The 22,860-nt window shown below is 36.6% G+C and overlaps 1 protein-coding gene across 1 annotated transcript in view; it reads right to left on the bottom strand.

Moving 5' to 3' along the window:
- POU6F2 (POU class 6 homeobox 2) overlaps positions 1-11,673 on the bottom strand; it is a gene marked incomplete at its 5' end in the record, with an annotated part of 515,308 nt that extends 503,635 nt beyond the window's left edge. Inside the window, one exon of the mRNA XM_084230459.1 lies at positions 11,569-11,673. Coding sequence (XP_084086585.1) covers positions 11,569-11,673 — 105 coding nt within the window. The remainder of the gene's footprint in view (positions 1-11,568) is intronic.
- Positions 11,674-22,860: the final 11,187 nt, after the last annotated feature.

Genomic DNA, 22,860 nt, shown 5'->3' on the forward strand with positions numbered 1-22,860 from the left:
TGATAAATGAAAGAAGTTACAACACATACCTCAGAAATATAGAGGATCATAATGAGAGACTACTGTGAATGGTTTTATATCAGAAAATTAGAAAGTCTGGGAGAAATAGACACAACCTTCCAAGACTGAATCGTAAAGAAGTAAAAAGCCTGATTTTTTTTACAAGCAACAAAATTAAAATAGTAATCAAAAGAATCACAAAAAACAAAAGCCCATGACCAGATGATATTACTAATTAGTTCAACCAAACTTTCAAAGAAGAATTAATACCTAGCCTTCTCTTCCCAAAAATTGAAGAGGCAGAAATGTTCCCAAATATATTTTATGAGGCCAATATTACTGTAGTCAAAAATGGACAAGGATACCACACACACACGTACACACACACATCAGAAAAAAAAATGAAAGCCACAGACCAATATTCCTGATAACTATGGTTTTAAAAATCCTCAACAAAAAAAACTTAGCAAAATGAATTCTTACAGCATGACAAATGGAACTAGTAAATCCAGTAATGCAAGGATGGCTCAACATACATACTTAATGTAATTCACCATATCAAAAAATGGATAGACCATGTAATTCACCATATCAAAAAATCATATGACCACATCAATAAATTCAGAGAAGATATTTAAGAAGATTCAGAAACCATTTATGACAAAAACTCTTAATAAAATGGGAATATATGGGACATAAAATCCATATACAAAAAACCCACAATCAGCATCATAATTTATGGTGAAACACTGAAACATTTTCCTCTAAGATCAAGTATGTAACAAAGATGTACTACTCTCACCACTACTGTTCAACATAGTTTTGAAAGTCTTAGAGCAATTAGGCAAAAGAAAGACATAAAAAGAATCCAAATCCAAAGTAAAACAATCATTATTTGCAGATGACATGATAATATACATAGAAAACCCTAAAAACACTACTGAAAATTTAGAAACAATAAATCAGTACAGTAAAGTTGCAGGTTAAGAAAGCAATATGCAAAAGTCTGTTGTGGGGCCTCCCTGGTGGTGCAAGGGGTGCAGCACAACACTGTGAAGCTGTCCACAGCCTCTGCAGCACCAGTTCAATCCCTGGCCAGCCAGGGAGCAACCCACATGGTGCAGCAGACCTCTCTTGCCTGCTGCACCCTTCAGCAGTGTATTTCAATTAATTTGCCCATTCTGTTCCCCACTCTGTCTCTGGTGAATCCTCTCACCTCCCCCATCTCTGGCCTGTACCCCAGTTCTTGTATGCATAAATAAATAAATCTTTTTTAAAAAAGAAGTACTAAATATATAGGAATCAACCTAACAAATGAGGTGAAAGACCTATTCAGTGAAAACTATAATACAATGACAAAAAATTAAAGGAAGATGACACAGGAAATGGAAATACATTCAATGCTCATGAATTGGAAGAATTAGCATTGCTAAAATGCCTTTCTTACCCAGAGTAACATATAGATTCAATGAAAGCCCTTTCAAAATTTCAATGAGTAAAGTAAACTTTACTGAAATTTATGTGGAAACACAAAACACCTCAAATAGCCAAAACAATCTTGAAAAGAAGAGGAGTGGAGGTTTCAGGTTCCCAGACTTCAAAATATACTAAAAGGCTATAATAATCAAAACCAGTATGGTATTGGAATAAAAATATACATATGCCAATGGAATAGATTTGAAAGCCAGCAATAAGCCCACAGTTATATACACAAGTAATCTAAAACAACAGAGACAAAATTATACAATGGGGAAAGGAAAATCTCTTCAACAAATGATGCTGGGAAAACTGAACAGTGACCATACAGAAAATTGAAACTAGACCATTATCTTACACCATATTCAAAAATGAGTTAAAAAATAAAGACTTAGAGGTGGGTCCAGAATCCATAAAATGCATAGAAGAAAACATAGGCAAAACACTTTCTGACATTGGCTTCAATGATGTCTTTGGCGACTTGACTCCAATGGAAAGGAATACAAAAACAAAAATAAATAAATGGGATGGTATCAAGCTAAACAGCTTCTGTGCAGCAAAATAAACTAAAACATACCCTACCTAATGGGAGAAAATATTTGCACATCATACATCTGACAAGGGGCAATACCCAAGGTCTATAATGAACATACACAATTCAATTAAAAAAAAAAACCAAAAGATCCAAACAAACAAATGGGCAGAAGAGTTAATATAGGGGCCTCCCTGGGGATGCAAGGGGTTAAGCAGGAGCACTATGAAGCTCTCTGCAGCCATTGCAGCATGAATCCAATCCCCGGCCAGGGAGGTGACCCACATGGTGCAGCAGACCTCTTCTGACTCTCCCATTGCTCCCCTCAGCAGTGTATTTCAGTAGATCCATAGATCCACCTGTTCTGCTCCCTATTCTATCTCTGGTGAATCCTCTCATCCCCCACACCTCTGGCCTGTGCACCAGTTCTTGTATGCATGAATAAATAAATCTTTTAAAAAAAGAGTTATAAATATATACTTCTCCAAAGACAAACAGATGGCCAACAGGAACATGAATAAACACTCATCATCACTTATCATAAGATTAATGCAAATCAAAACAATGAGACACCATATCACTTCTGTGAGAATGACTCATATCAAAAAAACAGAAACAGCAATGCTGGCAAGAGTTTGGAGAAAAGGGAACCCTCATGTACTATTGGTGGGAATGTAGACTGATCTAGCCCTTAAGGAAAAACAGTACAGAGGTCCCTAAAAATATTTAAAATAGACATGTAATATGTCCCAGCAATTCCACTCCTAGGTATCCACCCAAATAATATGAAAACACTAATAAGAAGGGACATATGCACTCCTATGTTCACTGAAGCACTATTTACAATAGCCATGTAATGGAAACAACTAAGTGCTCAATGACAGATGAGTGGATAAAGAAGGTGTGGTATTTATGTACACAGTGGAATACTACTCAGTCATAAAAAGATGGAATCCTACCATTTGTGACAACAGGAAGGAACTAAAGGGGACTGTTCTAAGTGAAACATGTCAGTAGGAGAGAGACAAATCCTGGATGAATTCACTCATATGTGGAAAACAGAGAAACAAAGCAAAGAACATGATAAAACTGAACCAAAATAAACCATAGAAATATGAGTTCATAACTGAGGCAACTGGAGGGGAAGGGGGAGTAGGGTGTGATAAAAAGGCAAGGAGTCCAATGGTCTGTGGTTAAAGACTACGGGTGTTTTGGTGGTGAGGGTGAGGTGGTAAAACACATCTGAAGTGGTACGTACCTAATTCCATAAATCATATACAGTGTTGTAAACCAACGTTACCTCAATTGAAATAATAAATTCTTCTTGATGAATAATGGTAAACAATCTCAGTTAATATACCTATAGAATGTAGCTATAAAATGGAAGTATGAGGCACAAAAAAGCACTCCAGTTTTTAGAAGGAAATAATCAAAACATCACACCTCTGAAGTAAAATGATCAGCCATAGAATCAGTTTTCTACATTAATATTGATTTTTAGAAGTTTCAAAGTACTTTTCCAATCTTTTGAACAACTTAATTGAGAGAAGTACGTTAAGCAAATGGCTACCATAATTTTTTTCTTTTTTAAACATTTATTTATTTATGTTTATTTATGTACAGAAGAACCGGGGTGTAGACCAGAGGTGCACAGAGGATGGAGTATGTGAGAGGATTTGCCAGAGACAGAGTGGGGAGCAGAACAGGCAGATCTACTGAAACACACTGCTGAGGGGTCTGCTGCACCATGTGGGGATTAGCTCCTTAGCCTGGGATGGAACTCAGGCCCTAGCAGTGATAGCACTGAGACTTAACCCGTAGGCCTCCAGGGAGAGCCCCTACCATAATTCTTTCATGTAATAAAACTGAAAACAGACTTAAAGGATGGGGATAAATATCAAGTATTCCTAAAATGTTTAAAGTGTTTTTGCTTTAACAAATTAGATCTCCTCATTTTCTTTTGCTCTAAATTCTTCAGTCTCTGGAATTCTAGATATAGGTTTGTTTACAAATGGAAAAAGTTTTCAATAAAGAAGCATCTTTAGTTCCTGCATTTAATATTAATATTTTTCTAAGAAAGAAAGCACAAGATTGCATTGTTTCTGTTTTTTTTTGTTTTTGTGGGGTTTTTTTTGTTTGTTTTTGTTTTTATACTGAGCTGGTTATTCTTCAAGCTATTTTTTAAAATTAATTAATTTATGTATATTTTACATCATTGTTCATTTTTGTATAATGTTTGCTTTCTCCTCTCAGGTGTAGTCCCCATAGAATTCCCACCACCAATTCACCCATGAACCATCAAGGCAACTATAAGTCAGAGACTTTCTCCAAGGGGTGGGGGGGAAAGGAGAGCACAAGATTGCCTTGTTTTTGACCAAAAATGCTATCCTGTGTTCCCAGAAATCTTTTTAATACTACTAGAAACACCTTTTATATTAACAACATTAGAAATACACTAAGAAATACACCTAACAATGTGTGAAAACACACTATGTTAAAAGAAGGCTTGAAACAGAGAAAATGAATACAGCAGTGTTCTACTTTTCAGACTCTTGAACACCATCTGCTGATATGAGCAGTGAGAAATTTTCAGATTTGAGGTTCTTATATCACAGTCAAATTTCCACAAAATCTCTTACTTTCCCAAATTTTGACCTGGGGCCTTTCATCCCACAATCATCACTTCTGCCTACCATTCAACCAGCATCTTGTCAAATCTGGCTGCAAGATTAAGTTTCCCGATTCAGAATCCAATATTGTAACCCTAAGGATATAAGATCCAAGCTGGAACATTCTGTTTTTTTTTTTTTTAATGGATAAAATTGTTTCAGCCCAGAGACCGAGTTTGCCCTGACCATAATGATGAATCATCAGGACTGACACTAAGTGAAATGAGTTTGATGTTCTTGGCTTTATTCGTGCACATTAAACAGCAGTTTACATTTGTCCCAACTCTCAACCTTTTCTCCAATAGGGTGAAAGAACCTTGTTTTCTAGTATTACTTAAAGCTTACAAAATTAACTAGCTTTGTCTGAGACAAGTTTGGCTTGCTATAGTCTTGTATTGTATCCTGGGCCCCTTTATTTTAGAGAAATACAACTGAAGGTCTAAAATTTTCTTTCTTATATACCTTTTATTCACATATCTTCAATAACAATTAGGTTCTTGTATCCATGCTTCTGTATTGGTGTAATATTTGCTCTTCACCCTCAATAATCAAGTATTTCACTTAAAAAAATTCTTTATACGCATTCTTCTCTGAAGACATAGATTTTTATAAATGATGCACTATTTTCTTTTCAAGGAAGAGTTTGCCTTAGTTCTGATCAGTCCTAAAAACACCATTTAACAGATAATGAATATTTTAAAGTATATCTGTTTTTCAGTATTAGAGATTTTTCTCCTTAATATAGTTTCGAATTATTCACGAAACATCAAAGTTGTAAAATATGCAAACTTTTATTAATCACCAGAAACATCTATTTTAATAAGGTTGCTATTTCTCTCAGACATTAAACTCAAAAAATCTCCAAAAAAATAGTGTTTCTTTACTTTGAAATTCATGTTCAGTGGCATAAGCACTCGGAAGATGTATTTTTTTACTTTGCTTTTTTTTAATTTTACTTGTCTTTTGTATTGTTTCATGGCTTATATGTGCGGTCTAAAATCACCAGGTGAGATAAAATAAGCTTACAAAATAATAAAAATACAAACTACAGAAGTAAGTTTTTTGGCTACTTCTCTGCTGCTGTTTTCTTCAGGTATTATCTCTCTTTTCAGTGTCCTTTGCTACCTGGGCAGCCCATGAGAATTCACTTTTCACTTATTGCTCATCAAACTGACTTTGGATTGTAGTGGAACAGAGAAGAAAAGCTGATGGAGAAATGACAGTGAAGGAAGAGAGCAAAGTACCAGAGTCGTGTGTTTGATTATATCCTTTTCCTTCAAGGTGCCAGTACATTATTTGCATCTTTGACCTTAGAAGGTGAGAGTTGGAAGTTACACAATTATCTCTTTGCAAGGGAATTAATCCAGCCCCCAGTGGGAGACCTGAAAATCGGTAAATTTTAGAATATGCTGTTGAGCCTCATTTTTTTTTTTCTTTTTCTGATTGTTAGAAAAATGCTCCTGGAGAGATTAAGGCTACTGCTCATCCAGAATCCGTACCAAGTATCAAGAGCTATCTCTGTTTTTCTTCACATCATGGGAGTTTTAAAACTAGTGATAAAATAAAAAGTTATTTTCTAAAACCAGCCCACTTACAAAATAAAGTGCTTTAAAACCTGAAGAGTTGCCTTTAATATAAATAATCAGAAATATTTTCAATTATTTTGCTAGTATTTACATACAATCGTTTTATATTTAGGAGATGAGGTAGCCCTGAAATAACAATAATATAATTGTTTATAGATAGGGTAAAGAAAATAACACAAAAACAGAGCAAACCAAGAAGGAAGTTATCAAATAAAAATTAGGCAATCTTCACCATAATTCGCTCACATTGTAGAACTGAGAAGAACAAGAAAATAATAGAAAGATAAATGAATCTTACTGAAATGTAATGACTGTCTCTCAGACACCCTTATTCAATCTAAGATTCAGAAGAAATGTGTAAAAAGCGAAATTGGTGCAAATTTTGGTTACAATTTTAGACCAGCTAGAGACAATATGAACCAACAGAGCAATTTTCATGTGATCTCAGAACAAGCTTGACTCAGTAATTTATTTTATTGGACATGGATTTCACTACCAAAAAAAAGAGGAAGGCATAAAAAGAACATAAGAACAGGCTTTCAATTGTATTTAGAACAGCTATTATCTTCTAAGTAAAAGTCTGACCACAAAATACAAATAACTTACAAGCTGTATAATTTTGACTTTTTGTTAATGTTCAAATTATAATCAATATTTGTTTGTATATTTTTCTTCAAGCCTGATCTTTTTATATTTGCACTGTACTTCAAAATTTTACTTTCCACTCAACCATATGTTTAAAAGTGACAGTTTATATCACAATGCCATTGAAAAGTGGAGTTTTTCAATATTTGCAAATATGTTAGTTAAATTCTAATTTTGGTAAACAATAGAGATGAAAAGAGAAAGATGTTTTTAAACTGTGTGACAAAATGCAGTTTACAAGGCAAAGAAATGGTCAATGAAAAAATGTTTTCTTTCACTCACCTCCAGAACAAGTACTAGAGATTTTATAAATAGGAAACATGTCACATTCAGACAATCATATAAATTTATACTTTAGGTGTTTCAGCCACCTCTCCCCATAGTCTGGAGATATGAACCCAGAAGTTTTAAATTCTTAGGCATTGAATATGATGCTTTAATAATATACAAAGAAAGTTTCATTAACTGACCTTAGAAAAGAAAATTTAGTTTCAAGAACAGCATTAGTGTTTTGGTTATTTAGTTAACATTTAGTTACTGTTAATATTATTTCAAATATCATTACTATATTGATAAATTTCCTTTTAATGGAAAAAAACTGGGTTTACAATTTAAATACCTGAATTTGTTGAAATATGTCAAATTCAAAATAAATGGGTATCAATGAGTGTATTCTAAATAAGCAGATTATTCTTAGAGTCAATTATCTTTTGGAATCAAGGAGGGAAAAGCAGACCCACGTAAAAATTTGTTTTGGTACTAGAACAACAAAATTTTGTGTGTGTTTTAAAATCTTCTTATGAGAAAACAGGTACTGAGATAATGTGAAGCCAAACGTGCAAGTTACCTGTACCTCCCTTCTGAGCCATTAGCACACACACTGAACATTTTCTCAACAACTATATTTGCTTTCTAATGTGCTACTTCCAAGCACTTTAAGTTGTCTAAATCTGCCTTGGAAAAAAAGACCCATTTTACTGGTAAGGAAAATTGCACTTCTCATGCTATTAAAACTGGCTCCTTTCCTCTTCTACTGGTACTTTAGCAATGTCAACTGACCATGCACTCATAAGCACTTTTATTCAGCTGTGTTCTCCCCTTCCGAGCAAACTCTTATATATGCTTGCTAAATATTTTTATCTGATTTTGCTCATCTGTTGTTTTTATTAACAACTAATTTAATATCTTCTGTCCTGTAATATTTGCAGAAGTCAGTACATAGAAATATACAGCCAGCCCAGACCCTCAGGCCTTTGCATCAAGATGGCAGACTGGCCAACTGTCCTCTGGGGACAGCCATGCCAGAAGGAGGATTGGACACAGTGACCTGTCTGCATGAGATGAGGGGGAAAAAAAAGAGAGAGAGAGCTCTGTAATACTGATGAACTAATCTGTCACTCACAAGCTCAGGACTGCAAAAAAGAAAAGATGAAGTAAACATTTAATGACCTGGAGAGGGGGCAATTTGAGTCTTTATTTTTAAATGATATTCAAACCCATGACTCAGAACCTGCTTAACGGTTTACTTAGAATTGATTTAAAAATCATCTGAAGGTAACAATCCATCCTGTGGTGCAAAGGGTTAGGAAGCTTGCTAAAGATAACTATCAAAAATCTGGTTTGATTTCCAGAAACAGTATGAATGAACCAAGTCTCTTGTTCTTGATATACTAAAAGGGGAGTTTATTCCTAAGTGCTTAATTGCTTGCTTGGGGGAGAAAAAAATCCTGGGGGAAAGGTATATATGAGCAATATCTGCTCCATGAAGCCAGTATACTCTCCTGAGCTGGATCATGGCTAACAACACAGAGAAGTCTACTCTTCCCCTCCAGTGGAAGCAACTGAGTATTTGATACTCAAGGAGGATGAATAAACCTAGAGATTATATTTCATGGAAATATTTCATTATTCTGAATGGAAAACATGATTGAAAACTGGTTATTTGCTCCTTCGACCCAAAGCCATTTAGGAACAGAATTCAGGAGGGGGGGGGGAGGACAAAAATAATTATCATTTCAATGTCATTAGATAAGGAACACACACAAACATTTGCATTATCAAATGGGACAGTTCACTTCTGCTGAGTAGGTATAAGATGATACCAAAATCAAGATCTGAAAAACAAACTATCCCTTTCTAGTTCTGAGTGACTATACAGCAATAAAAAAAAAAAAAATCATGTTTTTTTCCCTCATTTTTTTGAAGTCTGTCATTTGAGTCAATATTCTTATCTGTACTGTAACAATTAAAAGGAAATTATTTTGAATATGTATGCCAGCTTTCTTTTTATATCTATAGGTTCAATTTAGGTATTCTGATGTGTATGGCATCCATATGGGACAGTATTTTCATTCTTTCAGAATACTTAGTATTTCAGTTTCAAAAACAGCACTTTAGTTTGTATGTTTTCAGTACAGAAAATTTTATAAACCTTCACAAAAATTGCTTTTACAATTTACTAAGTTGACATCATATCTGAGTTTTTCTTAACAAATAATTTGTGAGAATGAAATCTTCAGAAAACATGTAGCTACTTAGCTATAACTATTCAAAAAGTATTCATTACAAATCATTAATAAGTATAGTTCCTGGACATACTGAGCCTTAAAAATTAGAGTACACACAAAATGCAGAACTATTTAATAATAACAACCAAGTTTAAATCTTGACATATGAAAAGTCTGATATCTGTAAAATGTAGCCTGATTCCTTTTAAAAAAGTAGACAATTGAACCTATTAGAAGTATTTATCTTTGCAACTATTTCCAATAACCACAATTGAATAGCAAATTAGAAATACCTCTCCTATTTTTTTCCCAAGCTTTCTTTTCCCAACCAAAGGAAATGTATACGATAGGAAATTTAATTTCTTATTAGGGACTGAAACATTGATTTTACACAGTATTAAGCCATACTACGATATTCAGAATGGAGAACATGCTTGCAACCTAAGTAAAGTTTTATTAAACAGGACCAGATAGTTATCAGGAACTCAAGTAATAGTTATTCCCAAAGAGGTCATCTATTTGAGCAAGAATTTGTTTAATTCCTTGTACCAAAATTCTTTTAGTTCTATTTTAAATACTTACTTGCTCACCGGTGAACATTTGCACTGAAATGGATATTAATAGCATATAAAATCAGTCTTTACATTTTTTTCTATTGATAAATTATGTCAGAGACTTCTACTTTATATACATATGTGTGTATAAAAAAAACAACTTGAAAGTTTTAAAAAATATTATTCTCTTGAAGCAGAGATCTGCTTTTAAAGAAGCATGAGCCTGTGGAAACATAGTCTTTTATACCTGACATTTTCATCTAAAAATACATTATGAAGCATGCTAGTGTTAATAAACTATGTGCTTTCAGAAACATAAAGTGCTTGCTGTAATTTTGTTGAAGAGAATAAAATGGTATATTTTGCCCCATATTATTAACATACAACAAACAAATTCTGTCATCACTCTACCAGCTAATCTTGATTGGAAAGTGTGCAAAAAACCACAAACTTTTAGGACTTTATCAATATTCATAACCATATGCTGATTTATGAGTAAACAGTTCATAAGTAAGCACAGATAAGTTAGAGAAATTTTGGTCAAAAATACATTACCCAAAAAAAAAAAAGGAAAAAAAAACACATATATCTCCTATTTTCCTCACCCCACCCCCATCATAGGCAGAAAAATCACCCTCCTCTGCAGTAGGATACTCTCATTTCTTTCACCACTTCAGTAATTTGAAGGCAAATGAAAATACAATGATCCTTTTTGCTTCTGATTTAGCTCACAATGCAAACATTTACACACAAACATAAACTACCGACTTAACAGAAAGCACCAAACAGAAAAAAGCAAGACTCACTGACCCATTTGGAAGACAAAGACGACAGAACAGGAAAGCTCTAAAAATCAGCTTGTGAGGCCTCTGAGAGATATTCTTCTGGCATTTCATCACAGCAGCCCCAGACCAGTTCACCTCCCTGGATACAGGGAGGAGGAACTAAATAGAGCTGTTTATTAAAGCTGTTGTGCTGGATTGCATTAGGAAGCTCGAGCAGACCACCTGGACCTTTCAGATTGTGGCAGTGTTTAATTTGCAGCCTGCCCCTCTGCAGCAGCTAACACCACTACTACATTTACCAGGCTCAATCACACATTATCTGGCTAAGAAGTAAAGGCACATGTATTTATCTGGTTATATTTTCCATAGAGAGAGAAAGAGAGAGAATACAGTAGAAATAAAAATACTGAACAGAAAAATGGTAACTATTACCTAGGAAACATAACACTTTATTCTTTTCTCACACTTTATTTCTTCCAGAGATCCTGATCTCAACAGAAAATAAATTTGGAAAAACAGATTCTTAAATAATCAGACCAAATTATAAATTAAATTTGTTCTTTGATTTTTGTTGTTGTTGTTGTTGTTGTTGTTGCTGTTTTAGTTTTTGTTTGTAAGCATTGTATTGAAGTTTTCAGCTGAGGTTTCCTGGCTGGATTTAATAGGTGCCTCTTGCCTTTCGCACTTTCAGCACTACGCTGGCAGGTAGCTGAAGATACAGATAGAAAGATGGTACTGTAAATATGAGTTATGTGAATCATATGGTGAGACCCTTGTGGAAAAAAGGGGAGTTGAGAAATGGCTGACTCCATACCTGACCAATTACAGCTTGCATGGTCCCCGTGTCCTGCTGGGCTGAGAGATCGCAATCCATCATATGTTGTCTTTGAAAAGGAGAATGGGGGTTTCTGGCATGCATCTGTCAATCAACTTCTGCACTCACAACCATCACCAAAAGCAAGGGGAAAAAAGTCAAGCTGCTCCACCAAATAGGATGAAACTGTCATGTGACCTCCGGCAGACACGCACACACACATTCACTACCTCCATAGAGCGTAAGAATTTTCTGTAGATATGAAATGACATTGACAAATATCCAATACCAAGTAAATAAAGTGAGACAACAGCTATTCACCAAAGACAAAACATCGGCTGTAATCTTCTGCTAAAGGTTTAACCAACCTTTGAGGATTTCTGAAAACCTCTTCTTAAAACAAAACAAAATTAACTATTTCATGTGATAATTGAGACACTGCTATTACACTATTATATAATTTTTGCAATTATAATTCATTACCTTATTTCTCTTAAACTATCCCAATGCTTTTATTTATTTAGAGAAATTTTATTCTCTAAATAACCTTTGACAATGTGGAGTAATCGCTGCAGTTTTATATAACATCACCTTTATAGAAAAGCGTGAAATGTTAACCATCAAATAACACAGATACCTTGATATTTGTTGCTTGGAAATGGATAGATACAATCATTTGTGTAAACTGTGATGACCACTCTAATATAAAATATTCAAAGTGTGTAAATAGTAGTCACTAAACTTTTCATCTTTTAAAAGGTTAAGGAATGATTTACTTGCAGCTCATCTAAACTGATAAAACATGATAACAAATATTTCAGCTTTTTTTTTTCATCTAACATCTAATTTAAGCTATTTGATTCCACATCTTATAGGACAGGTTGTTTATGTAGTCATGTCACCTATTGTAAGGAAATATAACCTCATGGTAGTTTTAACCCTTTCAGCATTAAGATCAGAACCTAACTTAAGACAACCCCACAGATACCACAAAGTTGCTCTAGAAAAATCCAAAACAATAAATAATACCTATTAAATTAGTGGCTTTGTGGAGTTACTAATGTTTGCATTTATCCACAGTTTTAACTTCATTAGTGGGTGTGCCCTAACTTTAAAAAAAAAATACTGGAAAATTACTGAAAAAGTGTTCTTAAAGAACATTTTTTCAATGCTCAAAACTAATGATAAGCTTGAGAGGCAGAAAAGTTAACGCAGAAAGTATATTATTATGTATAACATTTTGTTGTATTATAGCATTGTTTGAAAATTAATTCATGCAAGATTTATACAATAGTTTTCAACATTTTTAAAGAAAGCATTAAGAGGAAAGAAGAAAGTCTCAGACTTCTCTTTAAGAGTTGCCCCATGAGAGAGAGAGAGAGAGAGAGAGAGAGAGAGAGAGAGAGAGAGAGAGAGAGAGACTGGAGAGAGTCATCCCCAAACAAAAAGAAACCGTGTAGCCCTCCTGGGAAGTGACGATTCGAAAGATCCTCCTAAACATAATTAAAACGCACGATTCGCGATGAAACACTGCCCGTGCTCCTCTGCAGTCACCCCAGATCGGGACGCTGCTTGTGCGTCCGTCACCCCCTCTGGCCCTGGAGGGGAGAGAGGGACGGGCTCCTAGTCAGAAAATGCGGGCCGGGCGGCCGTGGTAAGCGGAGATGGCTGAGCCAAACTTGTCGGGTGTCTACCGGCTGGAAGAGGGCAGTGGGGCGCTATTGCACCTGGCGTCGACTTCCTGGGAACCTGCCGGGCAGATACTAGACAGGCGCAGCGTGTGGCGGGACCAAGGAAAGTTGTGGCGCGTGGCTGAGCTAGGGGCCTCCACCTCGCTCCCAACCCTTAGCATCCCGGCGGAGCCTCCCTCCGGGACAACCGGAGCCCCCAGCGCTCCCTGCCTATGCCAGCTGGAGCCCAGACTGGGGCCCTCTGCTGCGATCCTGGGGCTGAGCTGCCTCGCGGCCCATGGGCAACACAGTCCAGATGTCCACTCACTACCACCTCACTGCAGGACCAACCCCTCCCTGGGATCTAAAATTCCTGGGCACCTCCCCTGGGATGGGGTGTGGAGATGAGGGGTGCAGGCTGAAGAAGGAAGCCAAAGACCTCCTTTTGAGCTCTGTCCTCCAAATTATGGTGGTCCGATTTGGCATAGAGACACTGATTGCTTACACTAAGATTGTTTACATGACCACCTGGCCTATATTAATTCCAGTCATTACTAACCAACACTGATGGAGCCTTGGCTGCCAGGCGCTCTGTCAGCTACTTGACATCACATTAGTTCACTAAATCTCATAAAAATTCTTAAGGCAGGTACAATTATTTCATTTTACAGGTGAATTTGAAAAAAAAATATTTCATTTTACAGGTAACTTCAAGATTAACAGGTTCATGATTTATACTTACTCTGAATTTTTGAAAATGGAGCTCTTCATATGAAATCTGAGAGTCAGGCAATACTCAGGACAATGATTGCCATGTATACAGCACAGACTCATTCAGCAATTATTTATGGAGCCTGTACTATGTGCCAGGTACTGTATTAAGTGCTAGAAAAAAAAGCAAACAGACAGATTTGGATATTGCCCAATAATCACAGAAATGTAAATTTTAAAACTTACGCTGAGAGATATGAAGATAATATAAGGATAATATGAGAATTTATATCAAAGGGATCCATCTAGTGTTGGATGTGTCTATGAGCAAAGGGGAATCATCAAACCTTTCCAAAGCAATAGACTTAAAATAAACTGATAGATCCTTGAGCCTGGCACTGTTCCAGACATTTGACATTATGTTATGCTAGAAAAAAATGTTGAAGAAATCAGAATGGGGTGGGTGGAATAAACACTTTCTGTGGGTGAAATACGCAAAAGGTGGGAAGGATATGCTTAGTAAGCTCAAAGGAAGCCTTGCACTTTTGTGGAGCACATATAGAAAAGGAGAGTGAGGCTGAAGGCAAAGATTAGAGAGTACACTGTGTCTCTCAGGTTGCACCAAAGAGTCTTTATTTTTCAGTAGCACTGCAAAGCCACTGTGAATTTTTTTTTCAGACTGTAGTTCTTTGTTTCTAATGGAGGACTTCCGTGAAATAGCTTGCTTTGCCCTAGAGGGTACATATTTTACGTAAATGCCATCATTATATAGATGGTCTCACTGACACACACACCTAGGATTTCCTTTGGCTCTTCTCTTGGAGTCTTTTATCCAGTTTTTTTTTTTTCTTGGTTTTGCTTTTTTTATTATTTTTTTTTATTTGGCTTCCATTTTTATTTTTGGGCAGTTTGCAAATCATTAGTTTCATCAGTTGACAATTTAAAGTATTGTTTTTACCTTTTTTTTTTTTTTTGTCTCTGGTGCCACTGTGAATATTTTAATCAGAGTAGCTTCACTTTGAAAATTTGAAAGATGTCCCTAGCTAGAGTAAAAAGTTAGGAGTGGGACGGTGGATTTGGTGAGATCAGCTAGGTGTAGGATGGTGGTAACTGGTGACACAAGGGAAGTGGATGATTTTTTCAAGAGGTATAATTTATAGAACACGGTTGTAGACTGATAGTGAAACTTGAAGAAAGGGAGGTGTTTTTTTCTGGTCACAGAAAATATAAGTTGGCGATCCCCAACCAGGAAGACCAGGTTGGGGAAGGGTGACAGGTATCAAAATTTTGATTTGAGACTTATTTTCACTATAGTTCTCAGGGAAAGAATGATTATCTCTTTTACAGTTGAAAAATCTAAGGGACTAACAGATGGAGCAACTTGTTCAGGGGAAGGCAATAATAGCAGGGCAGCTTCATCTAAGGGAAAATCCAGGTTTTTGACCCCTGTGTTAGATTGCTTCTAAACAAGTTGGTAGTTCTACACTTGTCTAGTTGATTCCAATTTTCCTTCCAGGAGAGGCCAAGGGAAAACTAATGACCAGAACCATTCTTAAAAGTCCCCATGATTAAAAGCCCCCAGATGGCAGGAATCAAAATGTATCGCACATTAATAAGGAAGTTTAGTTGGGATCCTAAGTCCTTTCTGGAAAAAAAAAAATGGAAGGACTTATCTCCAGGAGTAGCAGGGCAATAGCAGGAAGGATGTAAATAAAGGTAAAAACAAAGTAGTTTTGAATTATTCAGTTAACAACTTATATATCAATTATGGTCTTAGGTATCAATTATGATAGTAGCATCTCCTGCTAGGACCTCTTAAGTAACATAGAAAATCGAACACCTGGTTCCTGATATTCAAAGATTCATAACCTAGTGAGAAACATCTACACATGTAAATGCCTTCAATACAGCACAAATTGCTTTTTTAAAAAATACAGTGCATATGGTGCCGCAGACCTCTCCTGTCTTGCCAGCTGCTCCCTTCAGCAGTGTGTTTTGGTCCTTCTGCCTGTTCTGCTCCCTTCTCCATCTCTGATGAATCCTCTCACCCTCCCACACCTCTGGCCTATACCCAAGTGCTTGTATAAATAAATAAATAATTTTTTAAAAAAATACAGTGCATGAACAGTTAATCTGTGAGGTATATTTGGTTCTGTCTAGTAAAAGATGCTTATTTTGAGGCACCATAATGCACAGGTTTGTGTTAAAATCTACCCCATCCCCTACAATGGAGTGTGTCCTGGAAAAAAGTGGCAAATTATTAACATGATAAGTTTATCATAACTCCTGCTGGCACTCTGAGGGTTTAGAGAGATGAAGTTTGTGAGAGCTTATTGAGTTATACTATTGAGGTACCCAGTAAATGTTATATGGAAGGGCTATAGAGAGGCAGGAAAGATGGATTCTGTTGGAGAACTGAGGAAGACCTCTTGAAGAATTTGGGAAAAATTTTGATTTGCTATATAAGCAGGGGGAGTCTTTTCATAGTAAAGGGACTAACATAAGCAAAATTGCGGGCAGACACTTTTTAAGGTCAGAGCAGTGGAAAACAAATGGAGAAAGGTAGAAAGTATTTCAACTACTTTTTACTTCCACTTCCTTCCACAACAGAAAAAATCCCTTAAGTAAATATTCACCACTACCATCACCTCTTCTGCTTTCCCTAGTCTACCAGTTCCATAAAATTATCCTTTTTCAAACCTTCTGAAGCTGCCTCTTTGCATTTCAGAAAATTCCAGATTTTCTGATCAAACAAATATGCAGTTTACCCAACAATGACCATTGTACATCCACATCAGACCCAGTCCCCCACATCTCAGGATAAGGATGGCTTTAATTCCTTAATCATTAAACCACAAAAGATGCTGAGAAATGAATACCACACAGGGAGCCAAGACACAGTGGAGGTTCTAGTCACCTTTATTGTTCAATAAACCCTTCGCGATCTTAAGGTGAGAAGAAATAATATAGCTTCATGCCTTTAGAATACAAAAGCCAAAAGAAGAAAATGTTGAACAGGTTACTAAAAGGAATCCATTCTTACTTAGGCTTTGCAAATTTCTACTTATGCTATCTCAACGTGTAGGTTTACTCCGATTCTACACTACCTGCCCTTTCTCTCCCTTGGGACTTGTCCTTTCTCTGACTTACTGGTTATCCCTTTGTTTTACTTTTTCCAATTCTCTACTATTCTACTTTCATTCCTCCACTTCCAGGCCTCTAATAACATTAATGTCGCTACACCTCCAACTAGTTTATTTTCCCTCAAATCTCTGACTCTGTTCTTCTTACATGTCTACATGACTTTAAACTTTCTTCCTAGAACATGCATGATGGCAACACATTCTCTAGAGAATGGCTACACCTGTAGCTGTAGCATGATTTTTAAGGCTACTGCTGGACGCAGGTAACAGATGAGGAGAGAGCTTCCTGAGAATAGATATAGGCAGTCATAACTTCAGTTGCTTCCCTTCCTGTGGTCTTTGGTTTGTTCCCTTTTGACTCATCTCCTGCCCTCTATTCAAGGTCAATTTTCCTAGAATTTCACTTAGTACCATGAGCCTCTGGAATGATTCATCATAATCTTGCTCTGTATCCCCATTAATACCACATTTTTGAGGATGCTTCCAAGTTTTATAGATCATTTCTCTGGAATGGTCTCTTTAACCAACATCAGTTTCCTTAAATAGTATTACTTGGAATGTGCTTTCACAGATCCTTGAGCAGTATAAATGATATGTACTCTGGGATCTTTTGTGATGGTTATTTTCTAGAGAAATTGAGTACAGAGCAGCATAAAATCAGAGTAATTATTTTACGAAGATAACAGAGAAGGGAGGAAACTGGTACAGAGGGCCCAGAACCTGCAGAATTGAGAAAACTTGGTAACTCTGAACCAGGAATCATTGGACAAAGATCTACAGTTTACTTTTCTTCTACAACACAGCTTGGGAGCGTTGTTTTTTTCTCCCTTCAGAGACAGTGACAAGATTCGGCCTCTCAATGAAGAGTTGAGAAGTTCAAGAGCCTGTTTACACTGGGCCAGAATAGTCTGGGAACATATGTTATCAACACTCTTATTTTGTCATCCTTTCTACCAGGTAACTGTATCCTGGATAAAGCCAGGAAAAAAAAAAAAAAAGCGCAGGATGCTAATTGCCCCTTAATTTCCACTTGTCCTTTTCATGAAAGGCTTTGGTTACAGTTACGCATTTTGGCTTTCCATTATATATTTCTTTTGCTTGATTATCCTTATATTTCTTTTGCTTGATTATTCATTCCAATGCCCCGGGGAAAGGCATTGGAATGGTCCGGGGTTTTACTGTATTATCAGTAGTTTTGGTGTCCGAGCCCAAATACTAACACATAACTTCTCATAAAAATTCTCCATGGTGGTATAAGAACATACTCCACCTCCTTACAGTACGACTACCCTGAGAGAATTTCCCCCTATTTATTTCATACTATAGTTCCACAATCTTGAACTTAAATATCACTGTCCTCTTATTTCTCATATCAGTCGATTCACCGCACTTCAACTTAAACTTACTTTCACTCTTTCAAAGGCAAATTTTTTTCATTCATATATATTTATTTATCATTCATATAACATTGGTTTACAACACTATGTGATTCAGAAGCATTAGGTTAACAACTCTTCAAATGCATATCACCAAGCCACACCCATCACGACTGCACAGTTCTCTCACCATAGTTCATTCAGCCCTTCCCTTACATTGTTTCCCCCTCCCTCTCCCTATCTAAGAGCCTCAATTCCACATACAAGTGAAACCATCCTGTATTTGTCTTTCTTCTCCTGATTTATTTAGCTTAGAATTATCCTTTCCAGGTCCATCCATGTTTTTGCAACTGGCAAGAGCTCATCTTTATTCAAAGCTGAGTAGTATTCCTTTGAGGAGAGTACAATGGAATATTTTCAAGAATTCTTGGTAAATGATATTATAGAAAATAATATGAAAATATAAAAAATAAAACGCAGATGCATGAATGGCTCAAAATTTCTTCTTGTAAGCCAGACTTTACTGAAATTTGCAAAAATGGAAAATAATGTCACTTTTCTCACTGGTGATCTTATTTGGGGAAAACACAGTTGTTTTCAAAAAAAGCATTTATGTTTTATGTAATTATAGAAGTGACTTAAAAATAAATATATTCAAAAGTTTCTTGATTACAATTTTTATTATAGTAAATATTGATAAATATAACCCACAAATACAAAAGCTTTTGGGGTTGCTAAATAATGTCAAGAGGGCTTGACAATAGTGTAAATAGTGTCAAGAGGGCTTAAAACCAAAAAGTTTGAGAAATTCATGCAAAATATAGTATTTACTAATGTCATGTGCTGTCCCAGACCCTTCCTATATATTAGTGCATTCAATTCTCATACTGGCCTTAAAAAGTAGATAGTTCTTTATCTTGATTTATAAATATGATGCTGATTGCAGTATTTTATTTGATTATTATAAATGCAAAATTTCTTAGGGCTGAACCTACCGAAAACAATGAGTTTATATGTGAATAAGCTGATCTGGGCAATACCTCTTGGATATCAGTGTCGTAAAAATCATTAAATTAAGACACTTAAAGGTTTTATACAAAACTCATCTGCCAAATCTTATGCCATGTGGGTAACAGATTTACACAGAACAAAAAAGAATAAAATCTGTAATTGTTAATCACCCATTTGTAAAACTATACTTCAAGTGCTGAACCAAAATAAATAAAAACTTATGCCCATGAAATAGAACTAGATTTCTAGCATGCATATAATTGCTTAATTACCTAGCCAAGCTACTCTCAATTATCCTTTTAGGGGGCATCTTAGTTTTTCAGGAAAATATCTTGGTTAGGAAGGTCTTGGTTAGGAAACTGCTTGGTTAGGAAGGTCTAAAGGTAAGCTGGAAGAAGACAGGGTCACAAGGACATAGTTAACTAAAATGCAATTATATGTCAGGAAAAATAGAAGGAAAGGGAGCCTGAGCATATGGCAGTGGGTAAGAAAATCTCATGCAGTGAATGAGACACAAACAGAACTGGTTACTATTCAATGTTAATTAAACCTGTTGTGGCTATTGTTTTTTCCCCTTGCATCATATATACTCTTAGATTCCCAAATTTTCAGCAAAATCTACTACACACACAAATTCTTGTGTAAGGAGGAGTTGAATTCCATATCCGAGTTAATACAACAAACAGAATGAAGAACTATGGAAAATGAGATGCAATGAGTTCAGATAGAGCCTGAAGAAGTGATAGGATGTAAATTAGTATCTATTATCATGGAAGAAATGCAGAACTGAACTCTGACTTTGTTAGACAAGCAGCAAATTTGCTGACTCATAAGACTGTAAAGTACAAACTTCATAGGCTTCAAGCCTGACTTGCTCTCGAGTTTCATCACATCCCATGTCTCTCCATGAGTCTCTTGTCCTCTTTCTATATGAGCATAGGTTTGGTCCAGCCTACTCTCCCTCATCATAGCAAATAACTGCAATAGTTCCAGGTCTACACCACACCACAAAGCACACATCCAGAACAGGAGAGATACTCTTGCTTTCAAACATCCAAACAAAAATGCAAAGATTCTGATTAGACCCGGATTAGGTCACACACACTCCTCATTGTGGTCAAGATGACAGAATATACTGGATAAATTAGCCTTGATGTGATCTGCTACAAAAGATAATCGGGTGCTCAGAAAACATATGAATCTAGAAGCAGCAATCAGGAGATTTGGGCAAAAGGAAAATTGGAAAATCAACGACAACAATCTCTGGGAATATACAAATATTTTGTTAATTCTTGAGGCGTACATGATAAGGAAGGTTAGCAGAAATTTTATCTAAATATCAAAGGTCAGGTTAACTTCAGTTGACTTGATGATTGCTTTGAGTGCACATTTGTTCATGAACGTCCATCACAGTACCTGAATAACATTACATTCTTATAAATCAGAATTCCCTTTTTCTATTTTTCATCTTCTTTTCCCCTATAGAATATACAGCATCAAATTTGAAGTTTAAGTAATAGTCTTGACTTTTTAAGACACTTTTTAAATGACAAAGATTTACAAGTATAATATTAACAAATAAATAAATATTAATTAAATAATCAATCAATTATTTTTTTAAAGATTTATTTATTCATACAAGCACAGGGTACAGTCAGAAGCACGGGAGGGTGAGAGAATTCACCAAAGCCAGAGCGGGGAGCAGAGCAGGCAGAAGGACCGAAGTACACTGCTGAGGGGAGCAGCGGGAGCGTCAGGAGAGGTCTGCACACCATGTGGGACCCTCGCGGTGGCCAGGGATTGAACCGGCGCTGCAGAGGCTGCGGGCAGCTTCGCAACCCAGCGCTCAACTGCTGCGCCACCAGGGGAGGCCCTCAATCAATTATTTTTTAATAAACAGTTTTAAAATGGGAGGCTACCTTGGTAGAGAAATACCTAGATAGTTGTTTACTGTAGCATATATTAAATTGGGGTCCTAATTATAAATAAAGATGATAAAAGACAGTAGCAAAACACTCAAAAAGGATTTCTTTGTTTCACACAGCACATTAGTGAATGAATTCAATTTTACAAATGCTATGGTGTATACACTAAGAAGTCAATAATACTGGGATCTATGAGATGGAGTTATGCTGACAGCAAGAAAGAGTATAGAAAAAGACCAGTGAAAACTTACCTTTGTCTGGGCCCATAGTGAAGAAGAAAGTTGATCCACTGATAAGAATGTAGTTTAATCCCAAACAGAGGAATGTAGGAGGAGAAACACACAAAATCACCTCATTGGTCTAACTTAAATGAGCCTTTGGTGCTAGCTGAAATCCACCTTCATTTTTCTAGTCAAGTCACTTTCCATTTTTCAAGTGACAATTCCACATCTTCTTCCTCCTTAAACCTTCAGCAATCCTGCCCCCTCTTCCCTCACAATGATAAACTTCTGCTATTAGGAGGCACCCCAAGATCCTCAAGCCTCCCTGTTGTAAATCTGTTCCATCATTTGCCACATAATGTAAAAATACTCTTTAAAAACCCAAAGTTACCCATCCCTTTATGGGTAAATGCCCAACCAAACATGGTTGAACCAGAGCAGGGCCACTGAGGCCTGAAAACTTACCACAAGTCTAAGGAATGTTATGGTAGGGACCCATAGAAAAGGGGCAGACTTGGGTAAGCACATCTGGAAGGAAGAGAGAAAAATCAAAATACAAGTCAAGATAAAGGCTGCCACTGTCGGCCTCCTCACGAGTCTCCCACCCACTGCTCTGTCTCTGTCAAGTGTCTCCCTTCTATGTCCCCACAATTCCCTGGGACAAGTCAAAGGCCAAGAAGCAAGCCAGCTTCTTCACATGTCTATTCCTTGTGCCTCCTCCAAGTCTTCTCTTCAGTCTTCCTTCAAGCTTCTCTTGCTGTTTAGCTCCCTACTTCCCTGGTGGGACAGAAAACCTGGAACCCTCCTTTTCCATGGATGTCACACTGTTACGCTGCTTTCACCAAAACCACAGAAGCAGAAAGTGCCCATCCACTACCACTGCCATATCTGTCTATCTGTGTGCTTGCTCTTATACCAAAATTTCTCTCTTTTTTATTTTTAAGATTTATTTATTTATACAAGCACTGGGTACAATCAGAAGCGTGGGAGGGTGAGAGAATTCATCAGAGCCAGAGCAGGGAACAGAACAGGCAGACTGATGAAATACAATGCTGAGGGGAGCAGCAGGTGCGGCAGGAGAGGTCTGTCACGCCATGTGGGACCCTCGCCAGTGGCTGGGGATCAAACCTGCGCTGCAGAGGCTGCGGGCAGCTTCGCAGCCCAGCACTCAACCGCTGCGCCACCAGAAAGGTCCCCAAAGTTTCTCTCTTCTGTCAGGCGAAAATGCACGAAGA

Source organism: Talpa europaea (assembly GCF_964194135.1).
Source record: "Talpa europaea genome assembly, chromosome: 3".
Taxonomy (NCBI): Eukaryota; Metazoa; Chordata; class Mammalia; order Eulipotyphla; family Talpidae; genus Talpa; species Talpa europaea.